This window comes from Myotis nattereri (assembly GCF_964212035.1).
Source record: "Myotis nattereri genome assembly, chromosome: 6".
In the NCBI taxonomy this organism is placed as follows: domain Eukaryota; kingdom Metazoa; phylum Chordata; class Mammalia; order Chiroptera; family Vespertilionidae; genus Myotis; species Myotis nattereri.
In genome coordinates this window covers 36,319,960-36,332,627 of record NC_138081.1, presented here as the reverse complement: position 1 = coordinate 36,332,627, position 12,668 = coordinate 36,319,960, and the positions used below count along the sequence as shown (strand labels likewise).

The 12,668-nt window shown below is 39.7% G+C and overlaps 1 protein-coding gene across 5 annotated transcripts in view; it reads right to left on the bottom strand.

Moving 5' to 3' along the window:
* Positions 1-12,668, bottom strand: part of KCNQ5 (potassium voltage-gated channel subfamily Q member 5) — a gene marked incomplete at its 5' end in the record, with an annotated part of 518,709 nt that overhangs the window by 72,900 nt on the left and 433,141 nt on the right. For 2 of the 5 annotated variants that reach the window (XM_081094506.1, XM_081094508.1), the window contains 2 exons: positions 5,134-5,160; positions 9,088-9,182. In XM_081094506.1, coding sequence (XP_080950632.1) covers positions 5,134-5,160; positions 9,088-9,182 — 122 coding nt within the window. Of the gene's footprint in view, positions 1-431; positions 489-5,129; positions 5,161-9,087; positions 9,183-12,668 lie in introns of all 5 variants that reach the window. The other 3 variants (XM_081094504.1, XM_081094505.1, XM_081094507.1) reach the window with 3 other exon arrangements.

Genomic DNA, 12,668 nt, shown 5'->3' with positions numbered 1-12,668 from the left:
TAAACCCACAGTAATCCTCTTGGACTTAGAATGCTGTAGTTATTGTTATATTTAATTAGGGTTTTAGCCCTTCATAAGATAAGCATTCTACAAATGCTCGCCTCAGGCACAATATGGCAAGTGAGCCATTAACAATCCAGTGCGTGCAGCAGCTCAGCAGTTGTTCCACCACAAGGAGGCGCCAAGGGGATGACTGCCAGTACTGTGCGGGACCTGCCAATAGGACAAATGTGTCCCAAGGGTCGAGAGTATCAAAGCAGGCAACAGGCAAAAAGGAAAATTACAAGCGGGTTGAAAACCCCAGTCGAGAAGTCCTTAGAAAGAGTGAGTCTCAGAACAGGGCTCAAGTAGGATGGCGCTGAAACCTGGTCATGCACCTGAGGTTAGCTGCCATTCTCAAGTCTCATGTCAATAGCTGGGATGCTGGGTACCTCTGCTTCCGTGTGGTGTACATTCTGAAGAGCTTCTGCTTATTACTACAGAACTGACTAGGAGTGAGGGAAATAGAGTAGCACATTATTAAGCATTTTACCACCAGGAACGTGCTGAGGGATTTTATTTTCCATTTTGAAAAATAAAGTCATGTGTTTATATTGCTTTTTCAGATATAATAATACAGCGTATTTAAGCAGTAAGTACTATGCAGTTTAATTGTGCTGCTCAAAATATATCTAGTGCTCTTAATGGTTAGAATGAAATAATTAGCTTTGATAGAGGCATTAGAAATGATGATAATCTCTGTGTTAGCATATGATACATATGAAAATAAGAATATAAATATTTTAGTATACAGCAACCCTTATAATTAATAGCAGTGCAACATAGTATAAATAATTGAGGAACAAGATATTTCAGAGCTATAAAAAATATTTACAGGAAGTTGGTAACATTAATTGCTTTGAAATAAAAAAAATAAGTTCTGGATTTGTATGAAACACCTGCAGTTATAGTTAATACAGGTAACCAATGTCAGGTAGAATACCTGTTCAAAATGACAGAAGAAAGGATTCTAGGTTGCTAGTTTGTTAGAAAAAAGGTTTTTATTTTAAGTCTTATGATGTGTTTTTTCCCCCTCTATAAATAAATGTGAACAGAGGAGACCACTTTGAAAAAAAAATTTGAAACAATCTAACATTTTGCCAATAAGGGCACAAGTTGGCTATCCTGGAAAAAAGGCCTAGTCTTACTGCATTTAACAACACATGCAGATCATTCATTGCAGACAGAAGAAAGGAGGTGTAAATAATGGAAAATAAATGCAGAAGAAATATAACATAGTTTTTGCATCAGTGTTCTAGAATTCTTTCCTAAGAGCCACACATTTCCTCCATGCCTAATAAAGCCAGCCATGGAGGAGCCATTTGGACATGGCACTCAGCAGATTGCAACACAGTCTTATAATGTAATAAAATAATATCATTTATGCTTTAACTTTTAAGACGATGCATCTTTATAACAGTCTCACAACTACCTGTTATAGCAACTCTAGGTAGTCTACTAAGAAGTCTATCAGAGTTCTGTTAATCCCTTAGAAATTGCAAGCAAGGCAGCTGAACTCCGAAGCACATATTCAACAATGGTTGAGAAGGAGACAGGGTAAACAGAGGCACACAGCTTTATAAATGATCCCTGAACCTCCGATGGTGTGATTTATTCTTGTAGCAATAAAAACTTAACAGGTAGGAAGAAGTAAAAGCCTGCTTGTACCATCGTGCTGGCTAATTCACCAACTACTTGATGGCTAACTGACCTTGTCAAGGAGGGAGGGATGAGGACATAAAACCTCAAGGTGAGAATAATGGCTTAATCTGGCTTGATGGGTTTACAGGCCAATCCTATTCTCTGAAAGTGATAATTTATACCCAAAGAAAAACTGCCCAGTTTAAAAAGTGAGTTGGAAGAATTACTGAATGGAATGATTAATCAGAATAAAATTAATAAGCACATTCACTACCACATATGAGATTAGAACTCTTTTAGTGGGAAGACAGAGGAAAACAAATAAATAATTAATTAACGTTAAATAAGTTGTATTTATGGTCTCAGTAGAGGAAGAACAGAGCAGGCTCAGTTGAGACTAACAGTAATTCGTACTTGACCCTCTACCAAAGAGAGTCAAAGAAATATTATTTTCATTGTTGTTCAGTTGAGCTCTTCTTGAGACTGATAGTATTTTTAAAGAAAATTTTGGATCTGTCACAAACAATACTAAGTCATGTCAGAACTGGATGTCTTTCTTAGTGGCCTCAGTCATTGTAGATGAATTTTTTTGAACATACCCTGACCTCAATGTGGAAAGACAAAATATCTTTAACAAGAATAGTCCAGAGCAGGGAACCTAGTTCACTCAGTATGATCCTTAATCCATTCTGCAGAGAGGAAATCTCTCTGTGTGTAGGACAGCCCTGTCGACAATGTGGCCTTCACTTCCGGAGGGAGTGAGTGCCAGGCACCAGGAGAGGGCTACTGCTTGCTGTATTGAACTCATCTACACTTGGGTTATTCCCAGTTCTTAACACAATGAAACACCAGGAGGAAGGATTTAGGGGATCACAGGCTCTGAGATACCTGGCGAGTTGGCTAAAGGTATTTATTTTGCTTATCTGAATCACCATCAATAACCCAATAGCCCCAATCTGTCAAGTGCTCTCCATGTGGGCTGTATTCATCATTCCAATTAAAAGTGGGCCAAGCATTAATCAACAATATTCTGGACCCAGATCTGCTTTCTGCTGAGGGAGAATTCTCATTATAAATGCATTTTCCTTTGTGCATATTTTGGTTGAGAAAGGACCAATTTGTTATTTCCTAAGATGGTACTGTTGCCATTGTTATTACAATAGTCTTTCTACATTTATTATGCAATGTTATAAATTTCATTGCCAAGGTGAAAGCTAAGGTGATAGTAAAACGGGAGCTTCAGCTTCTTCCCTTCAGATTATTGAAATGTTTTTCAGTTATTCTCTCTTTATGTTTCTCCTTTCCCCCCATTTTTGTTGCTGTTTTCTCTTTTTGCATAAACTACTTGAGATCAGAGACATTTTATTACACTATCCAAGAATTATTGACTAAGCACATTCTCTGTCAGAACTTTACACAGGGTGATATGATATATGTTTGGCAGATAGAATACCTAAGTGTCTGAACAGTAAGTAAGGCATGCATGCTAAATAGTAACACGCGCATGGCGTGTTTCAAGGTGGTTTTGCCAAATGTCCAATGACCACAGAGAAGCAAGAACTCCCTGTGTGTGATTTTCTGTGTCAATAACTTAGCTCAGTTGTTCTGTATATATTCAGATCCTCAAGTGAGTTACCTTTGATAATCTCAGACACGTGTATGCAGAAAAAAATTTTAATGTTTCAGGTACATATGAGCATCATGAAGTTGAAAAAGCTTGGTTGGCAGATTTTTGACAGCTGACTACGAAGTTCATTTTTTGACTGAGGGGCTGAAGCTCAATAGTTACTTAAACACACACACACAATTCTGAGTAATTTAATGGAATAAGTGTGCTGGAACTTTCATATAAATGTGTTTCTCCAGGCTAGTGTGCCATCACAATGAGGATGTTCGATAGTTACCTTTTAACCCTGTCTCTGCTTTCTGCCTTACTAACATTTGGAACAAGAACAATATTATCATGTGAGCCCAAGGTGACCCCTCACTTAGGACTGCCACAGAGGTTGCAAACTCCCCCTTTAGGTGCCAACAGCTCTGTTTTGGAGAATGAAACCAAGACAGGTGACCTTACTCTCAGGTGGCTATCAGGTTTGTGCCAAAGATGGTATCTGACCTTAGCATTTGGAGACAAATCACTCTTTGAGATAATTTGTAAATGGATAACTCCTGAGACAAGGAAAGCTTTTAAAATACCACCAAAGATACTAAACAGCTTACAATGTTTAATTCTGTGTAACTTTTTTTCAAGTAAATTTGTCACAACACAAGGATGGCGGAGTCTGCTCTAACTCTATTCCTACCAAATAAGAGAAGGGTCTTTAGTGGCCTCCCCTGTGTAGGCGTACCTGCCACATCTATTGCCATCATAAATGAACCCATTTGTGATTTGATTTGTGAATCTCGTTGATCTAATGCAGAAATGGGTGACCCAGAACCTCATCACCCCAAGTGAACTTTCAACACTAGTTTCAGTGCTGTATACAGTCCAGTAAGTATATTATGATTAATGCCGCTCGAATAATGAAGCTAAAGGAACAATTCCTGGACCCGCACTGACCCCGACCTGGGGGCTAACTCTGGGCAGGAGACGCCTTTGTGGCCTCATTACTGAAGCAAGTGGCAATAACGGAAAAAAAGACTTGTGTCCCTTCTTCCCTCCCAGGCACCTGGGGTTCTCCTGCTGGTCCTGCCTCTGCTACATCTCACGCCATCACCTGGCTCTGTCCTCCAGGGCTTTGCTCCCAGACCCAGGTCCTCAGGGTCCTTACTGGTACTCACTAAAACCAATTAAAATGATGCCCTTCACGTCCTATTCCCTCTAGGTCTAAATCTCTGCTGTTTGATGAAGCATGCCCTTCTCAGGCATAAAAGAATGACCCTAAATTATTTGGTTAAGTTTCTGGGACGGTTATCTTCCTTTTAAAGGGTGGGAGTGGGGGCTCTTCTTTTGAATCAGGTCACCTAAACCTCAGCACCCAGTGAGCTGGAGATGCCGCACAGAGGCCGTTCTCACCTCCTGCACACAGTGTTCCTTTTGCCAAAAAATAAAAACCCCCAAAACAACCAACCAAGCCCAATGTCTCACTCTAAAAGAAGGACCCTGATGAAGGGAGTGTATCTTATACTGCTTCTTGGGGTTTAAATGCTTGGGTGAGACTTCTGTCTGGGAAAACGGTAGCAAGGAGTAACCAAAGGCTATAATGATTATTTCCCCCCCGAATGTTGCACTCTCTGCAGATTGTGGAAAGCAGTGAGTGGGTTAGGGAAAGGCACTTACGCTCCCAAGGGGAGGGGGGAATCGATAACACAGCAACCTCTGCAGGCAATCCTGGGAAAGGCCACTTTTAATCACTCTGTATTTGTGGATCGATTTTACTCACATGAGACACATTTAAAACATCTGTTAGGCACAGATTTATAAACAAACATGTAGCAGAAAAGATCACAAACCTGCTTGATGCTTCCCCTTGTTCTTTCCTTCAGGTGCGTGCGGACAGAAGAGAAATGATGATAAACTGGTGAATACATTTACAGCACTTGATAATGGCCCAATTGGGGGTTGGGGGGACATAAGTACCTTAAGTAATTCACTTCAAGCAAGATCCACGGAAGCCATTTTAAAAATAATAAATGTCTCTAGCTTTTTAACATATATTCTTTGTGGCACAGACCAGAGATAGCATAGCATCTACTTAGCAAAAACAATACTGCCTACATGTAACGAAAAGCTATGGGCCCTTCCACAGCCAGAGTTATTCATGTCTAAAGAAAAGTGGTTCTGATCTGATCAGCTTTAGCAGAGACTCTTAAAGCAGTGCCGGTCACACTGTAGCTGCAGTCCCTGAGCTTTAGACAGACATTTGGGTTCTTAATCTGGATTCATGAATGTGTGGCTTATGTACCTCAGTCACTTTGTTGAGGCAGATGCTGTTTTCCTATTGTATAAAGTACGAATTCCCTTGGAGCCTAGTAGGCACATAGGAATCTGTTAGAACTCTTCCAGCCCAGTGTTGGGTAGCGTTCTTAATTACCGAACGTAGCAAACCCAGGTCTATACAACATGGTGCAAATGACCCGTCGTCCTTGGGTGGACACCTCACTTTCCTGTGGGTCTTGATTTTCTTATGAATAAATTGAAGGCATTGGATTAGATAATATCTAAATTCTGACTTCTTAAGATACCGCTGGGCATCCGTGCGCTTGATAATTCCCTATAGCTTCATAAAATATGTGACTCATTCCCTAAAATAACACGTTTACCAATGTTTCACCCTTTGCATAGCCTACATTCCCTTCAAGAAGAAAATCAAGAAAAATATGTTCCCTTTATGAATCCTTTTGTTATAAAACAAAAATTTAAAGTAGCAATTGTGGAAACCTTAAAGGAAATGTAAGAGACAAGCCAGACCAGAGAGGAGAGTAAGAAATTGCTGGCGTGTCCTTGGCAGGTTTGAGTGGGTGTGGCATGCCCCTCACCCCGCCCCTCTCTCCCCCACACAGTTCTCACTCCTCTCTCCTATATTACTCCTCAGAAGAGGTGGTGGAGTCAATGCATCCCATTGTATCTCTAAACTGTGGGGAACAAGAGCATGGTTGGTTTTTTAATGATGATGATGAAGATGATGATAATGCTATCGGTAATATGATCACTTTGCTGACCACCTATTTAAAACTGCAGCCCCTAATGCTTCTTAAATTCCTTCCCTATTCTACTTTTCTCTTTAGCACTCACCACCCTCTGATCTAGTAAATATTTTACTTATTTATTTTTATTGTCTCTTCCCAGCAACCCTTGAGTATACTATATTCCCCAAGGTCTGAGATTCTAACTGGTTTGTTTTTGTTTTTCTCTTTCACTGCTGCATCCTAGTGCCTGGAACAGTGCCTTGCACATAATAGGTACTCAATGAATCCTTGTTGAATGAATGCATGCATGAATGAATGATCTCTCCCTTGGGAAGTTTTTAAGCCCTAAATGTTATGGATTAAATGTTCCTATTTACATAGAAACAAGTTTTGGTTTGTTTCTTACTACATATCACTTGGTTTTATAAATGTAAAAATATCCCTTGAAGTCACTGTAAATTATTTACCTCACAAACCCACACACTTGATTAAAGCAGGTTTGCTTTCTAAAACAGAGATTCTGAACTTGGCTTCAGGGAGTTTATAACTACATTAAAATTGTAGGCAAAGTTTTAATTTTTTATGCAGTAAACATGTTTCTTGGGAAAGAGTCCACAATTACCATCCCATTCTCAGCAATTTAACAAAGAAAAATGACAACAACAAAGATTAAGAACCACTACAGTTTAGAACAACGAAGCACGGCTGGTGGGAGAGATGTTAGCACACCCGGGATCCCATGAACTTGGCCAGTGACTGCGGTGTCATTCTGGACAAATCCCTGTTATTCAGTAAATGGGGCTGAGTCTCCGGGGTGAGTGAGGGAGTGCAGGGAAGGGGAGTGAGAGGTGGTTGATAGTCACAGTGGAACAGAATAAATGCAGGTGTTCGCATAAATTCTCCTCTACCCTGTCCCCACTTAAAAACAGGAAAAATATCAAAGGAGAAGAGAGAAATTATGTGAGTAAAATAAGTTTATGCATTGGAAGAGTCTGCCTCATTATTGAAGTTTTTCCAGGCTTCAGAATGAGTTTTCTTCCAAAAACTGTGGAAGGGGAAAGCCAATCAATCACATGTGCTGACAGGCCACTCTCTTCGGTCACCTGAGAACCGTCTTTTGGTTTCTCTGCAGGCCTTCCTCTTATGCATTTATGAAGAAAAGAAATACAATTTTTATGTAATTCCCAGTTTTGATTCATACCCCCAAGGAACAGACAGCATAAGAGTTATATTCCTTTTTTCTTCCCTACTACAACTTTGAAAGAGTCCAGTACTCAATAAAGGGCATTTAACTACATTTTAAGATCTAAATGAAGAGGATTCTCATCCACACATTCACTCAACGGCATCCATGCTTCTGTCCTTGCTAAGGTCCCATCCCTTTGAAAATCCTGGCGTTCTATGACTATCTCTGTCACAGGTGCTGGCAGAGTTCTGATACCAACTTTTAGGAGACATGTCCCATGAGAGCTCGGAAGTTATCTTGCCCAGCTCTTGCCCTTCACTTTGTGGATGGGAGCACTGAAGCCCAGGGCAGGACAGGGAAGCCATACAGCAGGTCCCATCAGTTACTGATGGATCTGCCGCCCTCTACAGTGTGTATTCTGCTGCATCACAAATGTCCTTTTGAGACTTCAATTCCAGGGAACACCTCATGACGGTTTCCTGAGCCCATTTCTCTCTCACATCAGTAAGAAAGAAGTTTCCGAGTCATAGGAGTTAGTTGCCTTGAATCCTATGCAGCCACTAGGATGAAGGTTTCGTTGGATTATGAAGGGAAATGGCTGACGCTCTAAAATCCTAGATCAGTTAAGCAATTTGATAATGTTTGAACAATCTGAGGAACTGACCGCTGTAACCAAGATGGGTGACTCACAGAAAGCCTTTCCCTTGACTTACGTACTTTGGTTATTTCAATGAAGAGTTCTTTAATTAGATGGTGATTATGATTTAATATGTGCTCTTCCAGTGGAACTGGAGTCCAGGATTCCAGGACTAAAGATTGTTTTTGAAAATTAAACTTCACTGTCGTAACCATCAGGACTGTTCATAACTTTTCTGGTTCTCCTCTCCTTCCAGGCACGTGGTAGGACTGCACTCCCTGTCCTCTTGGAGTTTTGCTTTGGCCAATGAAATGTGAATGTAGGTAATATTACTTTAAAATTCTGAATGCTAATTCCAAATTTTAATTTGTTTGGTCCCATTGCTTCACTGTAAACTGTAATCCTATTAGGATTCCAACTCTTCTCTTATTTTGCTATTAATGTTAGTTTGATCTGCAGGTAAAAGCTGGAGAGCCAAGGGGATCTAAATGAGAAATGACTTTGAGGAACTTCAATGTGCAAAGATATATTGCTTTCAAAGCACTCCCTGTTTGGGGTCAGGTGATGGATGGAGTTTAAACAACCATTATTTTTCAAAAATAGTGGTGCTTACCTTTAGAGTTCTGGTGGGTTTTATGAAATGAGATATTAGAAAATAGTATCATGAAATAGTAGAAATAAATCTCTAGAAAGTTTAAATTCTTTTAATCTTTAAACCCCATCAATGGATGGTGAGGAATGGTACTGGGTCAATTGAGTTTTGTGCCTGAGTTGCTATTAAAAAGGTTTGAAAGAGAAGCAGAGAATACGGCAAGACCCAAATTGACACTGTGTGCGTGTGCGTGTGCGTGTGCGTGTGCGTGTGCGTGTGCGTGTGTGTGTATGTATGTGTATAGTTTGTTTTGCAAATTTGAAGAGACTCGACTACAGCACCAGCTGTCACACTGATACCTACTTGGTGGGGCTGCAGGTGTGCAGGGCCTTCAAATGCGGCTTCCAGGTTGCAATGGAAACAGATTTTTCATCAGCTGCATAACTACGCCAAACACACTGCATGCAATATACGTGGGGACATAAAAAAGAAAAAGAAAAGAGAGAAGAAGATAGAATGAAATAAAGGGCTATTATTAAGTTAATACACATGAAGAATTTTTAGCCCTGAAAAATACCCAATGGTGTGACGACTTGTTTGGCATTTTCAGCTGGCAATTAAACATATTATGCCACATAAGTAGAATTGCTTTTCAAAACAACTCACACCAAAGAACAAACATACTAAGAAGTCCAACATGAAGTAATTTTTGAATCAGTTAGGGAAAACTATGACATTATCTGAGATAATCTACCCAAGCGTGAACATGCATTGCAGGACCCAACTGCACATCTTTAGTCGCTACTTGATAAGATGGAGGCAAACGACTACTAGAAACTCACAATGCAACTAGTAAACTGGGTAGTAAATTAATGATCACCAGAGTATGTTAATGACTTAGTGAAATTTCATGAAGTTGAACTGTGCAACACTTAAAATGCTACAAATGAAGACAGTGCTAAACAAGATAGAGGAAAATGTATTCTCTAGGAATATAACTGGAAGGCACTTAAGGATTTAATGTCATGGTCTAAGAATACGTTTGCAGCTCCTTGATATAAACAGAACTCTGTCTACTTCATATAATTCAGGGTTGGGGAACCTTTTTTCTGCCAAGGGCCATTTGGATATCTATACCATCGTTCACAGGCCATACAAAATTATCAACTTAAAAGTTAGCCTGCTATATTTGATGAAACATTTAATTAACTCACCCCTAATGCCTTGGCAGGACCAGATCAAATGATTTCGTGGGCTTCCTATGGCCTGCGGGCTGGATGTTCCCCATCCTGATATAATTATACCTGACATATATAATATGAAGTATTCCATGTAAAATCCTCACTGAGTATGAATTAAGACCCCCATTTTACAGATAAGAAAATAAAGGCTCAGATAAAATAAGATGTTTACACAAGGTTGGTAGGGTTGACATTATCTCCAGTGACTGGCTCCTGCTTTTAGAATCCCTCACTGTCCTTTGCTGACTGCTTAATGATTGTTGGAAAAGCTTCCCTCTGAAATTGTCTATTGCCTGAACTTACTGTTCATATAGATTTTGGCAAATTTCTTCCTTTGTAATAAATCTGAAAATGTTTCTAATGACCAAGTGTTGACTCAAAAATCCTGAGAGAAAATTTTTTCATTAATCAAAGCATTCTACTTTATGTAGCAAACTAGAGGCCTGGTGCACAAAATTCTTGCATGGGCGGGGCGGGGGGGGGTGGGGAGGGGGTGTCCTTTAGCCCAGCCTGCACCCTCTCCAATCTGGGATCCTTCTCGCAATCCGAAAGTGTTAGCTTCTAACCACTTGCCTGCCTGCCAGCCTGATTGCCCCCTACCTGCTCCCCTGCCAGCTTGATCACCCCCTAACTGCTCCCTGCCAGCCTGGTCACCCCCTACCTGCCCTTCCCTGCTGGCCTGATCGCCCCTAACTGCTCTCCCCTGCCAGCCTGATCGCCCCTAACCATCTCTGCCTTAGCCCCCACCACTGTGGCTTTGTCCAGAAGGATGTCTGGTCTAATTAGCATATTACTCTTTTATTAGTATAGATTTGTTTAAACAAGTCATATTCCTACTATATAACCACCATTCATGATTGTGAAACCTACAATGAAGAAAACAGTTATCTAATAATATTCCTTTTCCTGAGTATCATTAAAGCAATGTGTGCTGAATAAAAAGTTAAAGATCAACACAACTACTTTGGAAAGTTGTCTGGCTATTATCTAGCAAAGCTGAATACATGCAGATTCTCTGACATAGCTACACACTTCTTCATATATACTCAATAGATACGTTTATACATGTTCATTGAAATATATGTGCTATCATGCTGAAAACAACATGAAACTTCATAAACCTGCTCAAACACCTATCAACAGTAGCATAAATAGATATGTTGTGAATATTAACATAATGGAATAGTACACAGCTAGAGTACTCTACCACTACATTCAAGAATATGGATGAACTTTACATGAATAATGTGAGTGAGAGAAACAAGACACAAGAGAGTACATGCTGTGTGATTCCATTTCCATAAAGTACAAAACCCAAAACTCCTCAGGGGAAACAAATTTTAAAAGGCAGCACAGTGGTTACCCTTGGGGACAGTGATTGAGAAAGGGTACAGAAAGGTCACATTCTGATTCATCAACTGGGTGCTGCTTACACACACAGGAGTGCTCAGTTCTCTTAGGACATGTGCTCTTTTCTGCATGCACATTATGCTTCAGTAAAATGTTCAAGAAGTGATATTAAAAACTAAAAAAATATGTAGTAGGACCTGAGGGCTTTTTAATATTATTAAAGAAGGTTTAAATAATTGAAGCAGAGTTCCTTGCCTAGAGTCTTACTTCCATGGCTCACGTTGATTCATCCTACAAATCTGTGAAAACTTATGCTAAGCATTGTGGCATCTTATAGAGAATAAAGCAAATACTGTTGTGTCAATGTTAGTTTTTGCAATTATTGCACAAACACAATTTACAGAGTGGTCTAAAGTTATCCATGGAAACACATGGATATATTATTACAGCTTCCTATGTAGTGAGGCCCAGAGAACCTCCAATACCACGAAGGCCTAGATGGCTGCTCTAATGAAACAATCTTCATACAAGGCACCATATATACATGAACTCAGATACTTTGAAAGCAAGACTCATGTAAAGCTGGAAGTATACAGCAGGTCTGTGCATTATTAGATGCCAGTGAAAAAACCCCACAACAATACAACAAAAAATGGGACCAAGACATCACCTGCCAATGTTACAAAGAATTGGGGACAAAAGAGGCCACTCTCAGAAAATTGAAGATTTTCTTAACAATGCAACCTGGCTTCTTGCCTTTTTCTATCAAATTGATCTAAATGGCTAATCTCTTATTCCTTTCATTACTCTTTTCCTAACATGTCTTCTAAATGGGAGGCACAGAAGGAGTAAGTGGTATCTATCTCAGGGCTGATATTAGCTAACAAAGTCTAAGTGGAAAGTGTAACTCTATTACTCTTATACTCTAATAACTTTGTCCTGTCCTTAGCTCTCTCTCTTCTAGTAGCACAACCATAAGATCAAGTAGCTGATGCTCCCATATTTTAGCCAAAATCACAAAGTGGTTGGCAAGAATAAAATTATGACCCAAAGGGATTTAATTTACAGGGCACATATACTCCAAAGGACAAATCAAGATGGAGCAAAATGAAAGTTTACCATCTTTCAGGTGACTCTGGTGCTCTAGGCAGGCAAACAAATTCAAAATTTGGTCTATAATTATAATTACAATGTCAGTATAACTAAGTTTTTAGGGAGTATTTAGTTTGTATTGTCTGGAGTATTATCACTATGGCACATTTGACCCTTTCTAAAATTTTTAATTTCAGCTGACCATCCAAAGGTATAATGAACATGGAACTGATTTTTTTCAGGGTACACAATTTAAGAAGT